Source organism: Hippoglossus stenolepis, chromosome 22 (assembly GCF_022539355.2).
Source record: "Hippoglossus stenolepis isolate QCI-W04-F060 chromosome 22, HSTE1.2, whole genome shotgun sequence".
In the NCBI taxonomy this organism is placed as follows: domain Eukaryota; kingdom Metazoa; phylum Chordata; class Actinopteri; order Pleuronectiformes; family Pleuronectidae; genus Hippoglossus; species Hippoglossus stenolepis.
In genome coordinates, this window is record NC_061504.1 from 783,231 (window position 1) to 807,908 (window position 24,678).

Genomic DNA, 24,678 nt, shown 5'->3' on the forward strand with positions numbered 1-24,678 from the left:
ATTTATTAATTCAATACATTTAAAACCCAAAGATGGACTGACGTGAACCCCAAACGTCTGAAATGCAGGCCAAAATACACATACATATATTATTAAATATCTGGCAACATTATTACATTTTTAGGGGTGCCAAGATCAATTTTATAGTCTAGAACTGCCCTGCCAGTAGTTTTTAATACTGGTTGACTTGCACCCTACTCACTACCTCTCAAACATCATACAATATGTAACACTTCTTTACACTTTTCAATCACTTTTTCAATGTGTGTTGACCAAGTAAGATTCTATTCAAACCATATACCTAAATATTTGAAACATTGCACCATTTCTAAGCTTTGTCCATAAAGTTTAATGTGTTCTGCTCTTTAATTATCCTACTTGTAAAACAAGGTGTCTTAAAAATAATGTAAATCCCCACTCCGTTGCCCATGTTTCTACTTTGCATATGCTTCTTGTGTTTTTTTTTTTTACTGTAATTATATAGTTTTTTATATATTATTTCTTCCTCTTTTCTCAACTATCATATCATCTTCAAATAATGCCATACCAATTGATCTGTCTATAATACTAAAAATGTAATTTATAAGGACTGAATGGTGAATGGTCTGTATTTATATAATGCTTTTCTAGTCTTGATGACCAATCAAAGCACATTACAGTACAGTAACTGAAAACAACACTGGGCTTACAATGCTCTCTTGCAGAGAGGCATTTTCCAACAAATACTTTCTTCTTTTTCTTCTTCTTCTTCTTGTTCAATAGCAGTTGGCATTACCACCACCTACTCCACTGGAGTGTGGATCAGACAATTGACTTACAGACTAACTTGTTGATGATGGTGTTCTGATGCGCCGCTTGTCCCCAAGCTCTGGTTTTACGCATGATTCTGTGCACCAAATCGTAGTTCCACAGCCATTTTGTTCCCATGGCCTAAGTTTAGCCTATGACTATAGCATGTCCGGTCATTTAGGAATCAGAAAAACATAGTCCTGCTCTATTTTTTCTGGCCTGGATTTAAGTCTGACATAGTAAAGTTATGTTGTTCATGCCAAACCAAATCAAGTCATTCCACATTTCGGCTAAAAGCATGGTGTAAATTACGCCATCTTGAGTAGAATTAGGTTGAATTAGTCACCATTTACCTCAATTTAAATTATGGTCTGATAGAATAGGATTTTGTGGAGGTACTATTAGATGTTCAATTTTTAAAATCAATATTGTAATCTGAGATTAATTAATTTACTAAAACAGCTTTGGATGACAGTGATCATAACATGATTGGGGAGGCAGTCGTCCTCTCACCAAAAGGTCGGCAGTTTGTTCCCAGTAATCCCCATCTGCATTCTTGTATGAATGTGTGTGTGAATGGGTGAATGGCATTAAACTGTACTGTAGAATGAGAATGTTTCTTACCTTCTGTTTCCTAATATTATTGTTACATTGTTTTTTTGCATTCTGTCACCAAAGCAATACAACTAAACAGATTAGGAATATTAGGAACCAATAAAAACCAGTTTGTACATAGTTTGTAACCTGAAGGCTAATAATACGTTCTGATAATTTTTGTGTTAATGATTAAATAAAAAGCCTAAAAAAGATTAAATAAAAAGCCTAAAAATCCCATTGCATACAGTATATGAATTAATATTGCTATGGCTATGTCCACTATGTAGGCCTAATCTCAAAGCTTTCTATGTCAGAAAATGGCCATTGAAAGTTATAATTAGCTGTTTTTTGTTGGTAGAAAATGAGGAATTCAATAAGAAGGGGGACCTATGCTGGTTACTTTCCAACATTGTTAGTATTTGGGAAGGAGGACACAGGCTTTTTCAATAACTAATGTGTTGCGCCAGGTATTTCATGTCTATATTAAAACATACAAGCCATTTATTCACACATTTCTTAATTTGGGTACTTATTTATCTATGTAATCTTACTGTTCAATTTGCTTGGCTCTTATATATACACACTTCTACTTCCGTGTCAGGTGTTTCGAGCATTAATACAATTCAGACTAGAAAAACTGCACTGCGGCTCCTAACCTCAGCTAACCAGTGCTCCGCCTACATACATTTTATTTCCCACATTCCGTTTAAGGTCACTGCACTTTACCTGACTACTGAAATCGAATCAGTTCATCTCTGTGTCCAAGTGACAACTGATCAAAGTTGAAGAAACTTCAAAGCGGTTGTAAGAACCACCATGCAGCCTGGCGCTTTCAGTAAATAACATTAAAGCTGGTTTGATATGTTCTAAATTATCCAGGTTTGTAGTTATATTTTTATACAGTTAAAATATATTTTGTTTAGTGTGTCTGTATTTAATTATATTCTGTTTTGGGTGCTGTTTGCGGTTTGTTTGCAACAGTTGAGGAAACCGTAATGCAGTTCAGTGCACATGCATGTTGTTGATAATGACCGTATGAAAATCGTCGTGAGTGTGAAGTCTGAGCAGGATCACAATAAGTTTTTGACCGAAAAGACATCGAAAAGACAGCATCGCTGAGGGCCAATATAAGGTGTCTGTAAATTGTGCTGTAATCCGGAAAATAAACCCTTTTCAAGATTGACCTGCCTCCTGAAGCGTGCTCACATTGGGTTTTCACAACAAGGCAAAAGTATATGTTGGACACGAGTCAGACTTAAACACTCTGGTATTTAATATAAGTGGCCTTGTAATGTGGAAACTAAGTAAAAACGCCACTACAGCAGTCTTGAGATATCACATTCAAGAGGACAAAATGCTTTGTGTGGCCACTCTGACCTTGACTATGGACCACCCACCTAAACTGTTAATCCATGAGTCCAAGTGAACAGGTCTGCTAATTTTGAAAGAATTCCTTTCAAATATCCCATTCAAAAGGCAAGACATGGTTTTGTAGAGGTCACAGTAACCTTTGACTCCAACCTATAATCAGGTGTGCTAAAGTGAATCGTGCCAGATGTAATAAAATTCCCTATGGGCAGTCCTGACATTCAAAGGAACGTGAGAGATCACCATGATCTTAGAAACCAGATAATTCTTTGAATCCAAGTGAATGTTTGTGCTAACTGTGAAAGGGTTCCTTAAGGCGTTCCGGAGATATCGTGATTCACAAGGGAAAAATGTGCTTTGTAAGAAATCTCACCACAATCAGTTAATTCTTAAACTGGGAGGTTGTAGCATAAGAAATACCTCAGCGATTAGGTTTCAGTGGTTAAAGGTCAGCAGTGACTGCTTATGAATCTGGTCAGAAAATATATATATGTACACAAACTGCACGGCTGGCGGAGGCATACAACCGCAGTGGCGATAACAGTGCCTGTGAAACCTCTGACCATTATTAGTATCCATTTTTGCAATTAATTTCTGGTTGGGGGCCAAAACACACGCTAAACCACAAGATAATCATGTTGCACTGTCGCCATTATCATATGGGAAATTGGAGCTACAATTCTAGATAGTTTGACAGCAAAGTCATTATGATGAGCACATTGAAAAGCTTCACGATTAAGAACCTTGAAGGTTTTAGATATTTATGCACATCTCAATAAATGTCCATACTAACATACATTTGTAATAGTAAAAATACGACAAACCAAACACTACTGCTCATTTTATTTAACATTCTGGAAAATGAAGGGACCATGTCGATGTTTTTACAGTTATCTTCTGACAACAATATGGCTTAGTGTTTGACACTATACCCACCACTCAATCAGAACACACCATCTTCCAGATTCACACACAGCAATGATAGACTGAATTCTGAGTTACAATTCAGCCATACATTCAGTTAATTTGATGTTCCACATTTTGTTAGTCAAAAGCCATTCAGATTACAAAAGGCACAAAATTACATTAGAGTTTTCACTGAAACCAGTGAGCAAATGACTGAACAACTTAAGTGCAACAGCAAGATGATGTGGTCAAGGCCCAGTTGTACTAGTATCGCACCCAAATTGAGCACAACCATCCTGGCTACATTCGTGGACAATCAGGTAACTTTGATAAATATAATCCCATTTCAAATGGAGTTAACTGGAATACGGATCATATAATTTGGCCACTGGACACTTCTGTCATGAATGGTCTTTATTGTAGAAAGAAAGAAAAAGCACACTTGTATGTCGTGCCTGACCACAACACTAAATGTCAGTTTAATCGCCATTCAAAGTAAAGCAAACTACCCCACACACTGGGAGGACTGTTCAGCTGACAGCAGTTCATTTCTGGTACAATAGGAAGCCAGAGAAGGTGCTGTACTTCCAGGTGCTGCCATAGATAGTGCAATTAATGATGCAAACGAAGCCAAAACTTGGTCCTCTTGGAAGAGAGGCAGGATGGCGTGGTTGCTGGCTGTTCCATGACCTGGGGCTCCATCATTGGCATAAGCGACACTCATCACATCCTCGTTGCGCATGAGGTTGATATAGAGCGGCACGGTGATGGCGAGCTTCAGAATGTGGAAGATGAAGACATACGCTCCGCTGACAGCAGGTGAAGCGGCCGATACGGGTGTCGTATATCTCCCCAGATTGCTGTGTAGCTGGTCAAACACAATAGGTTGGTCCAGATTACACGGGCAAAGTTGGCAGTGCAGAGGCAGGAAGGCCACTTGCAGAGGCTGGGAGAGTGGGTAGAGTTGCATTGGTACATTGCAGGGTGGTGTTGGCTGTGGGGAGTAAGTGAGACCCTCCACAGTGGGAGACTGACAATGAGTCACCTAGCCCAGAGTCAACAATACTTGTGAAGGATCCCTCTCCCGTCTGGGCTACTCAACTGGGAACAATCACTCCATGCTGCTGTAAAAAAAAAAAAAAAAAGAAGCAGGGTGAAGGGTGCAATTATGGCTACCATGCACTACAGGTGGTTTAAAACAAAATGAAGACTTTGACAAGTATGCAACTATATATAGTTTTGGCCCAGAAAACCCTCCATAGACAAGCAACCAAGAGCAGTGTCTTCTTTGGGTAGACAGGGGGCGATCATCATCCTGTGTTTAGTTTCTCACTCCCAACCCAGACCCATCGAACCAATGATCAGGAGGAAAAGAACCTGTTATTAGGCAATGCATTTGTTTACTTTTTTGGGTGTGAAAACAAACTGAACTAAGTGGTAATGAGAAAAAATGTTAATCGAACTCATCCATCATTTTGAAGAAGAGCTAATTATAGGTTTGAAAAAGCCCCTGAACACAAGTTTGATCCCATCCATAATTAAATAAAATTCACGAATTTATCCAACAACATCACCCCAACAATCGGGCACACTTTATGATAAAAGTCAGTACAGCAAGCTGTTATGAAGAGACCCCTTGACTTCATCCCTACAAACCACTTTCATCACCCCAAATAAAGGTTTTTTCCCTGGACCTTCATGCCCATGAAAATATTTCAAATGATTTATGCAACTCTGTTCATCAGAAACAAGATATTTTTCTCCTAGATACCAGGGATGTGTATTCAGACCGATAAATTCTGTTGCTACCAAGTGCAGAAAAATGTATTCATAAGCCCCCCATAAGAACCCAAGGAGCAGTTTCAAACTACAAGAAAGCAGTGCTGATAAGTTAGAACTTTGGTTCTCACCACTGAGTTATGCCTCATTTTTGTGTTGGTATCCAGGGTCCTGAGAAAATACCTCGTGAGGAATTGTCATATACATTATACACAGTCAAAGCAGACAAAGCAGTGACTTACCTCAGGGCAGAGTCCAAGTATGTGCTTGGCTGCATGAGCACAAGCATGCTCAGTTACATAATAAACCATTATGATGATAATTTGAGTATCATGGCTTCTTCTCCTCTGGGGAGTTTTTAGTCAGCTTGGTCCACAAGGAGGTTAGGTTTTCATCTGCATTTGCTGTCTATTAGTTAGCAAGATTATGCAAAACTACTGGACAGATTAACACAAAACTTATAAGGGTGCATGAGTGAGGAAAGAACTCATTCATAATTTTGTTGCTGATCAGGATCAGGGGCCGGATCCAGGAAAGAAATTCTCCAATTCTCTTTTAACATTGCGATAGCATTTAACTTAATAACTCTTAGGCTTAAAACAGTGTAATGACTGTTTCGAGTCGAATTTGAATGTCGGGGCTTAAGTGCAATTTGGATGACCATACTAGCAGCACGGAGGCATGTCATGTTTTTTTCTGTTGTTTTATTACATCTGAAGCTTTGGTCACCAGTTACTTCAATTGTATTGGATTCTGCTCAAACACCGTTTACCCCTGAGACTCCCTCAAGTGTTTGTGGACTCAAACACTTCACCACTCCCTCAATCGGCATAGTGTTGAGTAGATAATGAGTGAATTCTCTTTGAGGGTGAACTATCCCTTTAACTTTTGGTATCCAATCAGGGAATAACTTGTCCTGGTCCATTACTTCACTGAAAATACATGTTTAATGGAATGAGCAATTACAGTTTGGGCCGCTTGGTCTATAATCCAAACCCAGTTAAGAAATTAAAGTTCATAAACTAGTTGGCACATTTCTAAGTCCCAGAGCCAATAAGGACACTTCATAGACAAATACAGATTTACTTACCCTTACAGCATAGCGGACAGACCAGAATCCTGAGATGAGCTCAGAATGTAGATCCTCCTGCCGTGGGAACACAAATCAGCATAAGCCTCTCAGGACTACCCTGCAGTAAGATTTTGATTTCAGCCTATGTGCTACTTTAGACATCAGCCAGATGTGACACACAACAACAAACTCTGAACAGCTATTCAAAAGAAGGGAAAGGTGAAAATCCAATAAGAAATAGGAAAGCTGAGAATAGATGCCTCAATGCCAGCTAGAAAAGCAAAAGTTTGGTGCCAGTCCCTTGCTGCCATACCTCTCACGGATCCTCTAGTGTAAAGTAAGGACTGACCTCAGGTCGACACATGCTTCCTCCTGAGCGGCTACAGGGACAGGAAACATCTGCACATCATTTCCACAATATAATCTGACTGGTACACTAGAGAGAAGATGGACCACAAAATGTGTTTCAAACAAGTGATTACTGACCATTCAACACAAGTAGGTTGAAAGTTTAGAAACAAAATTGGTTCAACATACTGGGCTGTGGTTCGCCTTCTGAGGGCGCAACCAGGTGGGGCTTTGTGTACTGGCAGTAATTGTAACTGCACTCAGAGAAAACTACAGATTCTGGTTTGTAGTTCAGTTCCCATTCTGGGGAGATGATGTATTCACCTTGAAGACCTACAGAGAGAAGCACATGGATATCATAGTAGTTAAGAAACTGCACAGTCCCATTCAGAACTAGATTTCAAGGTTCCGGTTGTACATCGCTAAACTGAGTTTTAAATAACTTATAAAGAACTGATGACAGATCATTTCTGAAATGCAGATAAAACAGAAGTCCCTATTTCTGCCCCCTCCTAGTCTTGTCCTGGAAGAGAAGGGATGGTCTTTATAAGAAATCTAGGTTTCACTATGGCCCAGGCCCTGACTCTGGACCAACATGTCAAATGTCTGATTCGCTCTTCTTTTTCAGAAACATTGCAAAAACTCAGGCCTATTGTTTCAAGCAAAGATGGAAATTCTCATTCATGCTTTTACATCATCCCATCTTGATTATTGTAACTCAATTTTCACCTGCCTTAGCAAAACTTTCTTGGATCAAGCATATGGTCCAAAATGCTGCTGCTAAACTCATTACAAGGTCTTCCAAAAGGTCTCATGTGACACCGATTCTGATTACTCTTCACTGGGTACCCATTCAATTCAGAATCCAATTCAAAGTTCTTGTGATCACCTATAGAGCACTGCATGGTCAGGCACCTGCCTACATTAGAGATCTGCTGCAGCCCAATGTCACCAGCAGGTCTATAAGGTCCTCTGATCGGGGTTTGCTGGTCATTCCCCAATCCAGACTAAGGACTAATGGAGATGTGCTTTTGCGGTTGTGGATCCTAAACCTCGGAACTCTCTCCCTTTGGTCTTAAGATCTGTGGACACTGTGGAAACCTTCAAAAAGCAGCTTAAGACTCATTTGTTTAGACTAGCCCATGTGTAATTGTTTTTCTTATTTGTATGCATGTATATGCTTATTTTACCCTCTTTTTTTCGGGAGGACTATCATGTTGAAACTGTAAAAGCAATTTTTGGATAACTGAGGCTATTCACCTTTACACTAATATGCCGAACGTTTTAGTGGCCACCAATAAATGGGGTTCAAGCATTTACCCCATTTACACTTCATGTGTCAATAGTGTTAGAGACTGACTGAAATTCAATCAAGGCTTATCCATGCGTTTGCCAACGTTGATATTATTCAGGCAATTTTATCCATTATCATTAACAGTTTCAGGTGCATCACCACTTTGGACATGGTTAATCATAGCTTGCATGGAATGTGGGGGAAATTAAGATGGATACAATCAGTTTGTCACCTTGCCAACAGAGACTTGAATGTGGCAGAGTATAAATCAATATGATTGCGTTTTTAAAATCACATCTGGATTCAATCCAGAGAGGACTTTTGAAACCTTACTAGTAAAGTCACCTCCGCCAATCAGTGCAGGCTCCAACAAATAATGTTTTTTCCAGATTCATATAAAAGGTCACTGACCTTAGAGAACTGAAACGCAAATCACTTTATCTTTGAGTTCAAGTGATAACTGCAAAAGTTTAAGAACTTCCCTAAGGCAGTCTTGAGATTCACAAAAACATGTCTTAAGGCCACCATGACCTTGACCACCGAAATCAAACCAGTCCAAATGAAGATGTTATGAAATTCCCTACGGACAGTCCTAATATATCCAATTCACAGGAATATGAGGTCACTGTGACCTTTGACTTACAGGTACCAAAATCATATCAGTTCATCTTTGAGTCCAAGTGAAGATTTTCACCAAATTTGAAGAATACCCTCAAGCTGATCTTAAGATTTGTTCAAGAAAATCAAACATACTTTGCCAAACAAAATGAAATCCAAGAGCAAGTGAATGTTTGAGCCAAATATAAAAGAATTGTAAAGGGAAGGCATAAAAGGTGCTTTGTGAGGTCAATGACCTTGACCTTTGACTAGGGCTGCGCAATATGGAAACATTTATTTTTATTCCATTTTCTTTTTATACTTCTTTATTCTCTTGTCTCTCATTCTGACCTGCCTGCAGCTGAAATAACGGAATTTTCCTGGAGTGTGGGGGATCAATAAAGTTTGATCTTTTCTTAAATGAGCACCACTGCACTGAGGCGCATTACTCCGCAGGTCAACAAGTGGCCGTGCTCATCTGATGTTTTCTTAACACTCACACTTAGAACTGATCTTCATAAAAACCTGCTGAATCTATATTTATGACCCTGGATAAACGTGGGTGTCGCTTATTCTTCAACAATGAAGTTAAACATCATACATTACAATCTGTGGAGAAACTTTTTCTGCAGGCTAGTTCTGTCTGCTCGTCTCTGTCCCTCTTCACACACAAACTGATAATCACATGGGATATTCACAATGTAGTCCTGTATTCTAAAACAGTTATTAATCGATGATGTCGGATCACGACTCCGTTCCGGTCACTTTGAACCTGATGTCCTTACTCTGCACGTCACATTATGTCTCGTGCTGCTCCACATCAACCTAACTTGACTGTAACTCTATTCCAGCCAAATGACTGGTTCGGCACGACGCTATTCTCATTATCATTGGCTGTTCATGTCGTCTGTCAAAACATGGATGGAAAGTTCCATCAATGTTATATCGAAATGTCTTGAATATCTATCGATGAAAGGCTATATTGCGATAATTATCGCTAACGTTTTATCGCCCAGACCTAGCATTGACCACCAAATTCTATATCACCTCCCGCCTGGATTACTGTTACGGAGTCCTGTCCAGTGTACTGGGACAATGTCCTGAACAGACCCCAGTATGTGCAGAACTCTGCTGCTAGGGTTCTCACCCGTACCCAAGCCCTGCAGCACATCACCCTAGCCTCACTCACCCCCCACTGGCTCCCAATCAAGACCGCATCAAGTCCATAAAACTCTTCCTTCTCACCTATAAATCCCTCTCCATGCCCTAGCCCCACCATATCTAACTGACTTCCACTCTGCTCAGAAGGCTGCAGTTCTCAAACACAGGTTTTGCTCTCCATCTCCAAACTGCAAACCTTGGCGAAGAGCTTCTGTGTCGCTGCCCCCACCCTCTAGAACTGCAAACACCACATGTTCACAAAGGCCTTTGGCCTCAGTTAACGCTCCACCATTCCATTAGTGCTGCGATATCTGTCCTGTTTTGTGCAAATTACTTTCTTTCATTTCTTTGCCCCACTGACACATGTAAAGGTCCTTGGGCCTCTGAAAGGTACTATATAAATTCAAGCCATTATTATTCGTCCAAGAGTCTAAGTAAATGTTTGTGCTTACATGTAATGAAATTCCCTTTGGGTATTCCTGATTACTGTGAGATACGTGATCATGTGACCTTGACCTACAGCCACACGCCCATAAAAAGAAAGAATCCAAAAGCACAGGTGCAGCACATAGAATATCCCACACTGCACCAAAAGCTTTTCTTGGTGAAAAGTACGCTTGGTACGACAAACAATGCAAAGATGAAAATCGCACTGATTTAATACAAGTCCTACAACTCAATTTTGCATCAAAATCAGGCTCCAATCGCACAATGTAAGCTCCAGCTTGCCTTTGGTGGTTAAAGTAATCAGTCCATGGACCCTGTTTCACATATGCCAATACCGAGAGCATCCTCAACATCTCTTGAGCTGAGATGCACCATTTTTATTGACAGTCTCCAAATCTGTCTGCCCCACCTACTTGTGGAATATTGACTCATGAATTATATTTATAACATATTTTAAAGATGCACATCTTTCAATGGAACTAGAAAGTGACAGAATTCTCGTGGTAGAGTCAAACCTGTGGTCTTTTATGGCAGAAAACAAGACCTAATACTTTGCAAGACCTACAGAATGGATGTCCTGGAACAGCAGAGGGGAGAGATCTCCCTTGGTGGGGGTGTAGGAGAAAGTCTGTCCTTTGAGGGGTGGTAGGGTAAGATCCCACCCCATTGCATGGATAATGCTTATGTAATGGGGTGAGCTCAAACTCAGCAACAGGTGTCTGTGGTATACAGAGAAAGGTTAAAGCATTGTTTAAAAGTCAATTAACATCATTTAACAGAAATATGTTTTGTCTGTTGACGTGGTCAAGAATGGTCATTTACATGAGGATGGCTCCTCTCATCCAGGCACACAGAAATGATGGACTCTGCGGTACAGTGGCGTGAGGAAATGCTTTTATCAGCCAACTGAAGTGGCTCTATTAGAAGATACACATTTAACGGCCGCTGAGCGGGATTTAAAACACATGTTGCATCGCTTACCAATGAGTTATTTACATGAGGTGTGTCCTTTGCGGTAAGCTCCAGGTTACTGACTCCAGGCACTGATCTCCACTGGTCAGACTGGCTTTGTACTCCGTGAAGCCTAGTAGGCAGTGGGGTGGACTATGGGGATGAGGATGAAGTCAAGGAAGTCCAAATCATTGTCACTTAAGTCACAACTGATATAGATATGCTTACATGAATTGCTTTGAGCAGGAAATCCGCTGGGCTTCTCAAGTCTGTCTGAACTACTTAGTATGGGGGAAAGATCATACATAAAGGAAATCACATTCCAAAATCTAAGGCTGTAGCTTCCTGAAAACTAAATTCCACGACTCCAAACAAACACTAATAATAACACTAAGAAATAGTCAAAATAGTATTTGGTGGCCAGACCAAAAGGGAGCTTTGTGAAAATGTTAATTTGAACAAATGGCTTTGAAAGTAACTAAAAGTCTTCATGTGACCTCCAGAGGCAGATCGTGTAATTCAGTCAGGGGATAGAGAGATAATGTTTCAGTTTCCATGGTTTGGAGCGACAAAGCTAATGACAAACCAGAAATCAAGGCAAGGGAGAATGAAGACACAGACAACAGTCCCCAACAGCATACGCAGCACTAATAAGAGACAAGGGGAGGCAAAGCTTCCCAAACATTTAGCTGAAGCTGCTGATCGTAATGAGGACACAAAGGTTAACTGGCTATAGTGATGCACAGGTCAGGGTGTTTTAATACCCACACCCACCAAACCTGTTATTAGATTCAATCTGCACTAACCAACTCACAAATATACATTAATCAACCAGCTGAACCCAAACAGGGTGAAGAGATGTTGGTTACTCTATAGTTTGGTAACGCATATTGACAGCCCGGGCTAAAGAGGCCAAAGTTTGACCTTAAAAGAAGTTTGCTGAAACAATCCCAACAGCAAACAACATGCACTGATGAAGAACATGTGATACAAATCTAAGTAGAAATATAATACCCCTTTTCCATGATTGGACAGTTTAAGGTTAAAACATTTGTGATAATAGTACCAAAAACCCATTCTCAACCCTGTGTGAAGAGCCCTTTTCAGAATGGCTGTTTTTCTTTAAACTGCCCCCTCCCTCTTGTCCTGGGAGGAAAATGGGGTCATTTGTGGTATATGTGCAACAGCCTAGCCAGAGGCAGGGTATCGGTTTCACTCCCGTCTGTTCATGTACAAAATAAGTCAAACACAGGGGGAATGACAGATGATCTTAAATCAGGTAAGTGTTATAATGAGGTTTGTCCGCTGTATGCTTGTTGCATTAATATAGGTTTATGCCAAATCCTGCCAGCCGAAGTAAAAAAATAAATACATATGCTGTGTCTTAATTCAGGGGCCGCATCCTTTTCAGAAGCTGCATTTGAGGACTGGTTGCGTCACAGCGACGTGACTAGAACGCCAAAATTTGGAGGCCCCTTCAAATGTGGCCTACAAAAGAGTCATTGCACTTCTGTGACAAACTGTTTTTCTAAGGAGGTAATGGCGGCAGCAAGCAAGGTAACATCAGAATAATTTCTTTAAATGCAAGTACTCAACCTAACGTCTAACGGTACAAAATAATAACGTTTTCGTCCGTAGCTCTGTTCCTAGGCGACGGCCGTAAGGGCATGACAAGCTGGTGCTGCAATAAGACGACTCAGCTATATATTGCCTGGGAGGGAGCTAGAGAAAACACGAAGATGCATGTTCCTCTATGCAGCCAAAAGAGCATTTTGCATGCTTCAACAAATTTCACATTTTTCTGAAGGGGGGGGGGCAAAAAATTCAATAAACTACCAACTTTACATAATTTTGCACAAAATACATGTTTCAAAGCACTAAAAATGAAAAATGTTAATAGGTCTTCATTAAAGGTTTAGTGAGATCTAGTGGTGTAGTTGCATGTTGCAGCTGAATACCCCTCTCCTCACCCTCCCCTTTCAAACATGAAAGAGAACCTTTGGGAACCTTCAGTTGTCAGAAAAACTCAAAAGGTGTTTAGTTTGTCTAGTTTGGACAACTGTAATAAACATGACGGCCTCCGTAGAGAGGACCCCCCCTGATGTAAATATAAAAAGGGCCCATTCTAGAGTAAAGAAAACAACAATTGCTACAATTTAGGTGATCACACACTAGTGAAAACATCACCAGGATTATTTTAAATTCAATTTCTGCCAATAGATCCCTTTCCCCTAATTTTTTTTAATTTTATTTAAAAAAATAAAATAACACACTGGACCTTTAAAGCTACAGAAAAAAAAAAAAAGATATTTAGTCCACCTTAAGCTGGAAATTTGTCAAATTACAGAGGTGACTTCCAAGTTACCCAGAGGAGAGGGCAATCCAGATGACTGTCTCTTCAGTCCAGGGTGGCCATTATTCGAGGGGCTCTCACCATCAAGGACAGAGTCCTAAAGAAGACAGGTTTATTTAAAAAATGTGTTACTGTCATTAGTGGCATAGCAGACGTGACACTTAAGTAAACCATAATTTCATCTTGTACTGGGTTTTAAAGGAGAAAAGTTTGTTATTGAATAGAATGTTCTTTGCTTGCAAACAGCCAAATTCCACCTGCATGAAACTGAAGGAGCCATGGATCTTTGTCATGAAGTCCTCCAGGTGCTGCTTCCTCAGGATGGGGTCTTTGGGTAAGGTAGACTGAGAGTTAAAAACTACCTGGGGCATGTCCATGTGTACTGCCTGTTGAGAATCACAAGTATAAATTTACAAGTCGTATGATGTAGATTTCTGTACATTTTAAACCAATAGTTTTGTACTCACCAACTTGGCATTTTGCTCTCCTTTGGCTTTCCTCTCTTTTTTCTGTGGATAATGTTTATTAATTGTTGTATGATCACCATCGCTGAACAATAACATTCTGTGAAATGGTCATACCAAACACCAGCTCACTAAATCAGTTTAAAAAAAGGCATAAACCCCCCCCCCCCTAAACTTTTCTGATTTACACAGCTATTAATATTTGAAAGCTTAGAAATCTTATCAGATATGTGTGTCATTTGGCATAAATACATATATTTTAGTATATAGTAGTTAGAATAAGCCGGGTATCAGAATTATGATAATGAGGCGAGTAACTAAGGAGGACATTTCACAGCGGAAAAATGTATTTGAAAGTGCTCCACTGGACAAAGTAACACTAAAACTATATTATCTTAAATGAATAGGGTCTTGTTACTGACTTATTGGTCAGGCTCTATTACACAGCTAAAGAACAAGGGCCTCATTTATAACCATTGCATACGCACAAAAAGGCGTCTGCAAGATGTGTACCCTCATGCAAAAGTTTGGATCTATAAAAACAAACTTGATGGGAGAATGTGCACAATAGTATGCAAACTCAGACTCGACCCATGCATAAACATTTTGGAGACAGGAGAGTAGCGATGCAGATGTGAGGTGGTGAATTTATCATTTTAAAACCAACAATAATATTTGTGTGGCAAAACTGTTCCATAAGTACCCTTCAATTACAAAAGATATCAGCCAACTTAGAGCAAATTACGCTCAGATACCATACAATAGGAGAGTTTCAAAACCAGGAGATTAATAGTTTTTGACAACACTATGCCTGTATCACCAAGTAGGGCTTTAGTTTCCAAATGGTTTGTGCAAAATCACTTGTTCATCTGTCAAACTTCTCATTTCAAATGATATCCTAGGGTGGAGGATAGGATACCACCAATTGTCATGATCAATTTGGCAAGGTGTGAAGTAACTGATCCAGATGCTATAAACATAGCAGTACTGTGGTGTACGTGTGCATAATGGAGCAACACAGTACCACTATGCATTATTTTATTAGGGATGATACCACTGCTGACTGTCACAAGTACCTAAATTTCAGAGTCAAAAAAGTTTTGCTTCTGGGTTTGTCACTTGATACAATGATTCACAAAAATGTATCAGCAGGTTCATTTACCATTTATGGAGGTGCAGGGCCTTAGGCGTTATTGCCTTGTGGAGTGCTACCAGTGTGTTTAAATGCCACTGCTCTAATTCTTTAATGCCATCACTGGCACGCAAAACACGTGGATCGATCGTTGCAGTATTCCTACATGTCCACACAAAAAAACATTCTGTGAAGAAGCATGAAGAAGTCACCCTTGCTTGCCATCAAATCACAAACCAACATGGCTAGACACAGAGCCCGCTATTGCCTTTGGTGACAGTGTCTCACATTGGAGGAACAGCTGATCTGTGTATGGCTGTTAAAAAAGGGAAAAGCCCACCATACATCTGTGTCCTGTTTTGATGAGCTGCTGCATAACATCAAACTGTTCACGTAGCATGCAAGTGCCCACAGCAGCTCGGCCAGTTTTTAAGAGAGACTGGACTTTGAGAGTCTGTAAGCAGCGTACAGCTAAGGAGACAGAAGAGCAGGGGTCGGGGATAGAAAATGTGCAGAATTAACGCACCAATAATATCATATAAGGCTACGCTTCCTGCCACATGTCAGAAATTCATGAAAAATACAAATAAATTAAAAAAAGAAAAGATGAAAGTCCTGTTTGCAGAGATGCAGAAAAGGATGTCTAGACTTTTAAGCAGCAGAAGTAGAAATGAAACAGACTAAAGCAGTCACCTGTGAATCGCACAGTCACTGAAATAAAGAAGAAATTGTTCGGCTAAAAAAAAACGAAAAAAAAACAAAACACTGAGCCGATCGATGACTTGTTTTTTTAAACATGCCTCTGTATGAGACGAGGACAGACGCTTGTGTCTTGTCTGCAGGTTGACTAGAGGTGTCGTGAGGCAGAGAATTTAAACATTACATTAATCACCTGTAGAAAATAATGGAGATGCTTTTCATTAAGCCCAGCCAGCTCTGTGTGCATGCCAACTTCAATATTTTGCAGCTCAAAGGAGTTGTGCACTCCCCCAGACATAACATTTTAATACATTAATAAATTTAGATTTATATTATAAATTACTTCTAGGACAGGTCTGGATCACTTGTAAATTCCGTTCGTACCAGTAAGAAAACTCAAAAATACGCAAAAATTGGTGAGTGCAACAAGCTCTCCTCAATATGCGCAACTTAATAACATATCTGTTCATATGAACGGTTCTTACATGAGGCAGATTGTCTGAGAGGCAGGTGTGAGTCTCCTTAATGGGACGGAAATTTACTCATCCACTCCCCACTATGCCGATGGAGGGCTGGGTGAAGTGTTTGAGTCCACAAAACACATCTGGAGTCTCAGGGGTAAACAGCGTAGCAGCCGAATACAATACAATTGAAGTAAATTGCCACCGCTTCTTCAGACATAAAAGAGAAAAAAATATATACAACATGCCTCCATACTGCTCGTGTGGTGTCATCCAAGTGTCCGCAAGCCCAGACATTCATATTCGACTCGAAACAAGGTCATTTACACAAGCCTAAATGTCCTGTGATGGCCTCCTCGTGGTGCGTTCACCTACCCTCGGGCACACCATCGTGTGGCTAGGTCCGCTAGCATCTCCACTTCCGGTAGTGGACTTTTAGGCTTAAAACATTGTGTAAATGACCACGTTTGGAGTCGAATATGAATGTCGGGGCTCGCGGACACTTGGATGACACCACACGAGCAGTATGGAGGCATGTTATGTTTTTTTACATCTGAAGAAGAAGTCCCCAGTAACACCAATTGTATTGGACTTGGCTACAACGCTGTTTACCCCTGAAGCTCCAAAAGTGTTTTGTGGACTCAAACACTTACACCCACCCCTCGATCGGCATAGTGGTGAGTAGATAAAAGTGAATTTTTATTTTGCCTTTAACTCTCCTTCAATAATTATGTCAACCAAATCACCACACCTGCCTTTTTGTATAACAAATATAAAGCTCAGTTTTACCCATCACTCTCCTCTGTTGCTGAAAAATCCATGCCTTCAACACATCCAGAATTAACTACTGCAACAGCCTTCTCTATGGTACAATAGGAAATGTCATCAAACTCCAGAACGCTCATTCACAAAGCCATCAATAACCAGAGCCCCACCTATCTCACTAATTTGTCCCACCACCACACTCTTTCCAATCGCCTCCGCTCCTTTGATGCCAACCTCTTGTCACTTCTACTCAGGACCAAGCATCGAATCTGGGGTGACAGAGCCTTCTCCATAACTGTCTCACACATCTGAAACTCTCCCCAAAACAAATCACACTCCCCTGAAACATTACTAAAGACCCAGCTCTTAAGAACTACTTGGTGTGATTAATATTGTGCATTTTATATATTTCTAGTTATTTTTCTTTTTAACCCATGTAAAGAATCAAAATAAAATGATTAATCATCATACTTCTGTATGTCAAGACTTGTCAAATGACAGGACATTTAGGTAAAGAGGTGCATGTCTGAAAGGGGCTTTAGAATAAGTAGTAGAAGCAATGTAGGCAGACTGAAAATGTTCAAATACAAGTTATGCAGGTTGTACAATGATGGCGTAAAAAGGGAGTCAGTGCGTGTGTGTGATTGTGCAGTTACTTTTCCTTCAGGTTCTGGGACTATCATAAATAAGCTAAGCAATTCTTTTATATAATCAACCGCTCAGTGAATTTGATCCGGGACAAACGTGGTTACTATAAGTTTCTAGAAGTAGAATTCAGTCGACTGATTAATTAACGGAAAAACCCATCAATGATCTGGATATCTGTAATTTATTATCTAGGGCAGCAGGGCTCATTCTGATTGGCCAGATATATTGATATGCAGAGCCTGAATGCAAGGCACATGGAACACCGTTTATCGCAGTTCAAGCAGTCTTATGCGATACGAATATCGTGATGATGATAAACTCTCGATATATCGTGCAGCCCTAGTGCCTAGAAGGCTTAAGGGTATCTCACCTGTTTGCAGTCAGATTGTTTCTTGGTGGGGACTTTGTAGATATAAGTAGCAGCTCCTTTCCATGGTTTGTGGACTGGGCACTCCATATCCCAGTTGTCAGGAGGCTCCCTTTTTCTTATGGCCTCCAAATCCTCCCTCCAGTTCTGAGTGGAAAGAGACTCCATGTCAGTCAGGTAAAGTCTGGATTTTGAGGTATGCTTTGCAGTCACACAAACAGAAATCCAAAAAACAAAACTGTCAAACTTACAGATCATTGGTCTTACCTCATTAGAAACTTTCGTTTCATTTCCTTTTGACTTCGATATGGCTGACAGCAGAAAGAAATATGAATCTTGAGACTTGAATCTGCAATTCACCATTTTCAGACTAGACAAATGTATACAGTCATTTCCATAGTAAAACTTAATATTTCAACGTTTTTAATGCCCAACTCCAATTTCTGGCACCATTATCACCCACTGGCCATTAGTGTAAGCATGGTCTTACGGCTGTGGCTGATTTTGCTCGGGAAAATCTCAGGAGTCTTGTTGGGTAGAAGACAATTGAAGTATTTGCAATTCAACAGCCTGGTGAGCTCCTCTTTCAACAGCTTAACTGGAAGGACAAAATTCAGTTTCTAAAAAGAAGTTTCTGTGAAATCTATCCATAAAGATTTACGTTAATAATCTAATATGCACACTTGAGAAACATTGTGAGAAATGCATTTATTCTCTTTAATAATAGTATATAAGACCAAAACAAATTAAGTTTATATGGCAGGTATTAGTACCTACATAGCTTGTTTATTAAAACCATACAGACATATTGTATGCATGGGACCACCATAAAGCCATGAATTGCTTTAATACTGAAGGTTAATCAGAAGGGGAGCCATACACCTCAGTAAGGCTTGTACAGCATACTCACATGTGGATCCAGCAACTGGCTTGTCTGTCCCCTCCAACAAGTCCAAGTACACCACAGCTGCCTGTTCCATCTGCTCCCCTAAACTACAACATAGTAAAGAGAAGATAGGTCACCAAGGAGAAAAGACACAACAGTGGCAAGAAAGCTTAGTGCAACTCAGCTGTGGAGACTTAAAACCAGTAAACATGAGTTTGTAATAAACTATAAACTACCATGTACCATTTGCATACACTTTTTATATAATGTGTCTACACAGATTTCCCAAACTCCAGTGAATGTGTACTGTGCTGTAAAGGCTTCCAAAACACAGGTGACCTACAACTCTTTCATTAAACATTCATGACTATTTGTTCTCCATTTAGTTCAGCAGTGAACCCCAAGACACATAATTCCACTTTTGCACGCTGGACAGTTTCCACAACACAATGTCAAATACTGTAAATCTCAATTATTGAATTTCACAAAATGAAAGTACTCGTATTTTAGTATTTCTATTTTATCTAAAGCATACTTTCACACATTTCCGTGGGAATTATGGCATTTTGTGATCAATTTATTTCATAGCTTAAATTTTTCTACAAGCTTTAAAACCACAACACATTCTTAAAGACTAAACCAGTGGTTTCTAAACATTTGTGACTTCTGAAGTTGTACAAAAAGCTATTTAGTCATTTCAGATGTTAAGCTTTTGCCTCTGAAGTGCTTACATACTTTAATTTTAGTGGTTGTTCAAATGATCCAATATTAGAAAATATGAAAGATTAGAGAAGCAAGCTCTCCTAATATATCCAGCGTCCCTGTACATAAGGTAACTTGAACGAGCTTAACTTTCAGCAGCAAAAACGGTTACAGCTTCTGCTTCACTAGTAATGATCTAATACAATAATATAGTCAGTCAAATCAGTACTTTTGCTTTAAACCTTTAACTATTTGATACATTTCTGAATGCTGGGAACACACAACCAAGTTTTTGAGGAGGTCATAAGGTCCGTCGTCATAAAGGAAAAAAAATAAACACCAGCCACCAGACCAAATTATATAGCCAGCTGGTTGGGAATCATGTGGAAGAACCAGCAATATAAAAATAGGCAACTATGTAAATAGCAGATGATGTTTTCTAGACTGCTGTAAAAGAAAGTGTCCTTTTCTTCTGGCTCTATCAGTCCCTCACACTGTATGATAGAGTTAATAAGCCTTATTGTCTGTTCTTGGTTTGTTTTATTTTTAATTAATTTGTTTTCCTTAGTCTGTAAAGCAGCCTTGGGTAACTTGAATGGAATAAATTAGTATCTCATCATCATTAATAATAACAAGACAATAGCAGAGTGGAAGCACAGACTTGTTTAAAACGCAAAAAGGAAATAAAATGCCAAGGACTCAACATGACAAGGTTTAAATCAGGCTTAATTACCAGTTATCCTAATAACCACTACAGATGCATTTAGTTATTCATCCAAATGTTTGTGCTACACCACTGACAAACTTACTTCAGTTGGTTATTCCTCTTGACTCCCAGCAGGGTGGCAAGCTGACCTAGGCTGCGCAGCTTCTGGGCTGAGATGTGGGGTGCCTGATTGTGTCCGACCTGCAAGTCTCTCCTAATATGCTCATGTTGCAGGCTGTGGAGAAGATTCTGTATCTGAAGCACTGTTGCCAGACGCCTCCTCTCCACCTCCACCTTTGCCACCTGCTCCTTTTTCACTGCCTTCTTCTGGGCTCTCAGCAACTGCAGGATATTAAGCATAACCAGTGGATGAAGTGTATAAAATCTAGGGGTGTATGATATACAGTAGTATAGAATGTATTTTTAGCCTGGTAATCAGATCAATAAGTGGGCTCATGTTAATCAAGTCTTGCATGATGTGATTTATGCAGTGCTGCTGAATCTCATTTAGTATCAAAAGATGGCTACTGCTGATGTAGAGGTCAGTTGAATTTGCCATTTCCGCATTAAAAAAATAAAAACTGGATGGCATATTTTCTCTAAAAGAACACAAAATACCAGAAGTGTTTGATATGCTACGTCTTGTTTAATCGGATCTCAAGTCTATACAAATCCATCCAGAAGCATTTTGGTCTGCTACTGTTTAAATGAAATAAGTGAATGCAGACCCATTCACACATGCAAATTGGATCTGGTGATACCAAGGCTAATGGTTTATAAAAAATTATATTGAAAAAGTTATATTTAGTATAATGCTTTTAATTGAAAAGAGAGCATGAAAGAGTATCAATTTAAATTCGTACAATAGTTCATATTATGGGAAATGTGTTTTTATCCCTTACCTAAGATTAGACAAGGATATTATTGATACTAAACACATCTGCCTGCATCATCTATGGAGCTAGAGAGTAAAGTTGGTTTGCTTAGCATAAAGACTAAAAGCAGCCAGCCTGACTCACTCCGAAATACAAATATATGCCTACCAGCCCTTCAAAAGCTCACCAACAATCATGAGTTTGATTGAGCTGTCCAAATTGACTTTTTAACTCTAATTATGCTGTTAACTTAAAAAAGGATGAAAATAGGTAATTTACACCATGTTTTAAGCCTAAATGTCTTCTGATATCCTTCTGTGAGGTGTGTTCACGGCCCCTTAGAGACACCATCGTGTAGCCAAGTCTGCTAGCTTAGCCACTTCCAGTGGACTCTTAGGCTTAAAACACGGTGTAAATGACAGTTTCAAGTCAAATATAAATATAAAGTCATGTTATATTTTTTCTGTCGTTTTATTTCATCTAAAGTCTTGGTCAACAGTTACTTCAATTGTTTCGGCTGCTACAAAGTTTACTTTTGAGACTCTAGAAGAGTTTTGTGGACTCAAACACTTCACTCACCCCTCCATCAGCATAGTGGTGAGTAGATGACTGAATTTTATTTTTTTCAGTGAACTATCCCTTTAAGCTACGCTAGAGGGCAGCATCACACAATGCATGGCAACAAATGCCACCCAACAAAACTAGGTCTTTATATTCATTAATTATCATAAATGATATGTTGTCTTCATATGGAAGAACGCATGAAGTCAATGAGTTCCAGAAAGTTCTGTGTGTTCAAGTGGGACATGAGAACACTGCTGCTCTACAACAGTAACATGGATGCTGCAGAGGAAAACAATCTAGCAAGGTAGCAGGTGCAGTAATGTAAGGCATAGTGACAGGGGAACGGATGAGGCCATTCGGAATATCGACAGCTTCCTCACACATATTTAAAATTACAAAGCCAAAACTTTATAAACCCTCCCAAGGTCTTCCTGGGATATCAACTTCAAGTGAACGGGACTGAGAGATAACCCAAGAAATAAAACAAATGCATTAAAAAAAGTACATATTTGATTACATATGATCATAAGGTTTGTTTCGATCAATACCTTTTGCTTTGAAACCGAGCAGCGGCTTAACACAGCAGAAGCTCCCAACTATACTTGACATGCCATCACAGCAAAAATGTTCTTATTCTAGCAAATGATACAGAACCCAAAACTATCTGATCAACAAAGAAACTTACACTCTGAGTCAAGTCATCTAGGGTTTTGTGTAGCTCCTGAGCAAATGCCAGGTTATGCAACACCTCCTGATACTTTTCCACAGCCGCCTGGAAAACAACAAAATACAAGGGGTGGGAAAAACCCTAAGCACACCGAACACATATCTGCATTAAGGAGGTCATATCTTTGTTGCATTTACATTCCCAGGACTTACCAGTTGATCTTTGTTTAGTTCCTCACTCCTGGTCAGCCTTTTCCTGTAGTCTTCCAGTTTCAGCTGTTGACACACAAGATGGATGATGAAATCCAGGTGCCTGCCTCCACCTCTCCAGCTTCCGAACCTGTTTTTCAATCTAGGCCATATACCATCTTACCTTTTTTTTCTCCAAGTTGCGGACCTTGTGTTTAAGGCAGATGAGGCCATCTTCTATGTAGGTTTCATAGCCAATGTAGACAGTGGAGACCTCCAGGTTGAGCTGAAAGGTGTTCAGCTCCACGTTTGGGTTACCAGCCATCATGGGGTCTTCCTGCCTTTCACTGCCCTCCTCTGAGAGCTCAAGTGTGGTGGTGACATCCTCCGTAGGGGACAGACACAGCTGCACCATGCTGGGCTAGAAGAAACACACATTTCAGTTGTGAATAATGCAAGCAGTTGGCATTGCCGTTTCTGTGCCATGCAGCTAGAGAGATGCTGCAGGGGCCATGCTCATCGTTTAAATAGAGATGGAAGGGGAGTTGGCACCGTTTGGGCACCAGCCAACCCCTTGGCATTGCATTTAAGGTGGGCACTGAACGGCCTGCTCTCTCTGGATAAAGAATAAAAGCATAAGCAGCGAAAAACATCAGATAAAAAATAAACAATAAAAACACCATGTAAGAAAAGCGCAGGTTTTTTTTGACATTCTGCTCCGGATGAAACGCCTGCGTGCATGTGTCCTTTACCTGAATTAGTTGTTTGGGTTGGGTGGAAAGTAAAATAAGCAGAAGCGGAAGTGTAATTATTGCGAAGGTGAAATCAAGCCTTCATATCATACAGTCTTTAAGATGCACTCAAAGTTTGCTTCGAATGTATTGTTACAAGTCACGCCAATTGTTTACATCTGCAGAATCCAACCTTTCCTCCATAATTTAGTAATTTGAGGTTCAATCGCCACATACGACAGGATTTTATTAATCACCACCCGACGACAAAAGCAGCTGGCCCACCTCGTGTCTTTGGCTCGTGCGCGTCAGGTCCTCACAAGATGGACATCCGAGTAACACCAAACAAAGCGTCACCCTGTGACTGCGATGTTCAGCTCGCAGAGGCCAAGCTGGTGTCAGCTCATACCTTTAAATACCCAGCAGCACAAGCCCCTGCGCGTGCGAAAAACGTCACCACATCCGGTTGTGGTGGCAGTCACACACACAAACACACATACATACACACAAACACAGCTTTTAGTGATTTAAAAGGAATATAATGAATGTATCATTATGTGAATGGCACTCTTTCTTTCTCTCTGTTATTTTGATCCAAAATTATAATTTTTTTATTTGGGGTCCGAAAACAATTGGGCCTCATTAACCTCATTGACACGAACGTATGATGCACAAATCTGGGATTCATCAATATGTTCTTACCGAAATTTTGTACTAAATGCAAATGATGAAGGCCCGGCTGTCCTAGAAAATGTAAACAAAACCCTTTAGTTAAAAGGGTTTTAACTAAATGCATAGTATATTAAAACTCAATTTATTTAAATAAAAAAAGGGTTTAAGAGAAAACTATTATTTAATTTACTTATGCATTGAGCAAATTTATTAAATAACCATGAAATTGACGCACTTTCATTCTCATCATTTACAGTATTGTCATCATTAAAATCTTGCCAGTTGAGATGGTTTACTTAGTTTACAGTAGTATATAAGTATATAAGAATGTTCATATTGAAATGTAGCAGTTTTGGCTTTCGTTAAATTGTTTATTAGCCTATAATTTATTGGTCACTCTCAATCATTTCTAGTGCCATGAAATTGTGCATCTGTAGTTGAGTTTAACTGATTAATTGGAAGCAAAATAAAAATCTGATATGAGAGCCT

The 24,678-nt window shown here is 39.7% G+C and overlaps 1 protein-coding gene across 1 annotated transcript; it reads right to left on the bottom strand.

Moving 5' to 3' along the window:
- Positions 1–4,205: 4,205 nt before the first annotated feature.
- On the bottom strand, positions 4,206–23,918 carry LOC118101971 (caprin-2). The gene is given in 20 exon segments (XM_047338662.1): positions 4,206–4,274; positions 4,276–4,293; positions 4,295–4,684; positions 4,686–4,745; positions 4,747–4,784; positions 7,049–7,192; positions 11,390–11,462; positions 11,538–11,590; positions 13,675–13,759; positions 13,920–14,048; positions 14,130–14,171; positions 18,202–18,345; positions 18,466–18,509; positions 18,689–18,796; positions 19,109–19,191; positions 20,596–20,834; positions 22,617–22,703; positions 22,811–22,873; positions 22,971–23,207; positions 23,803–23,918. Coding segments are annotated over 19 exon segments (2,100 nt in total). The 5' UTR covers positions 23,202–23,207; positions 23,803–23,918.
- Between the last annotated feature and the right edge of the window lie 760 nt (positions 23,919–24,678).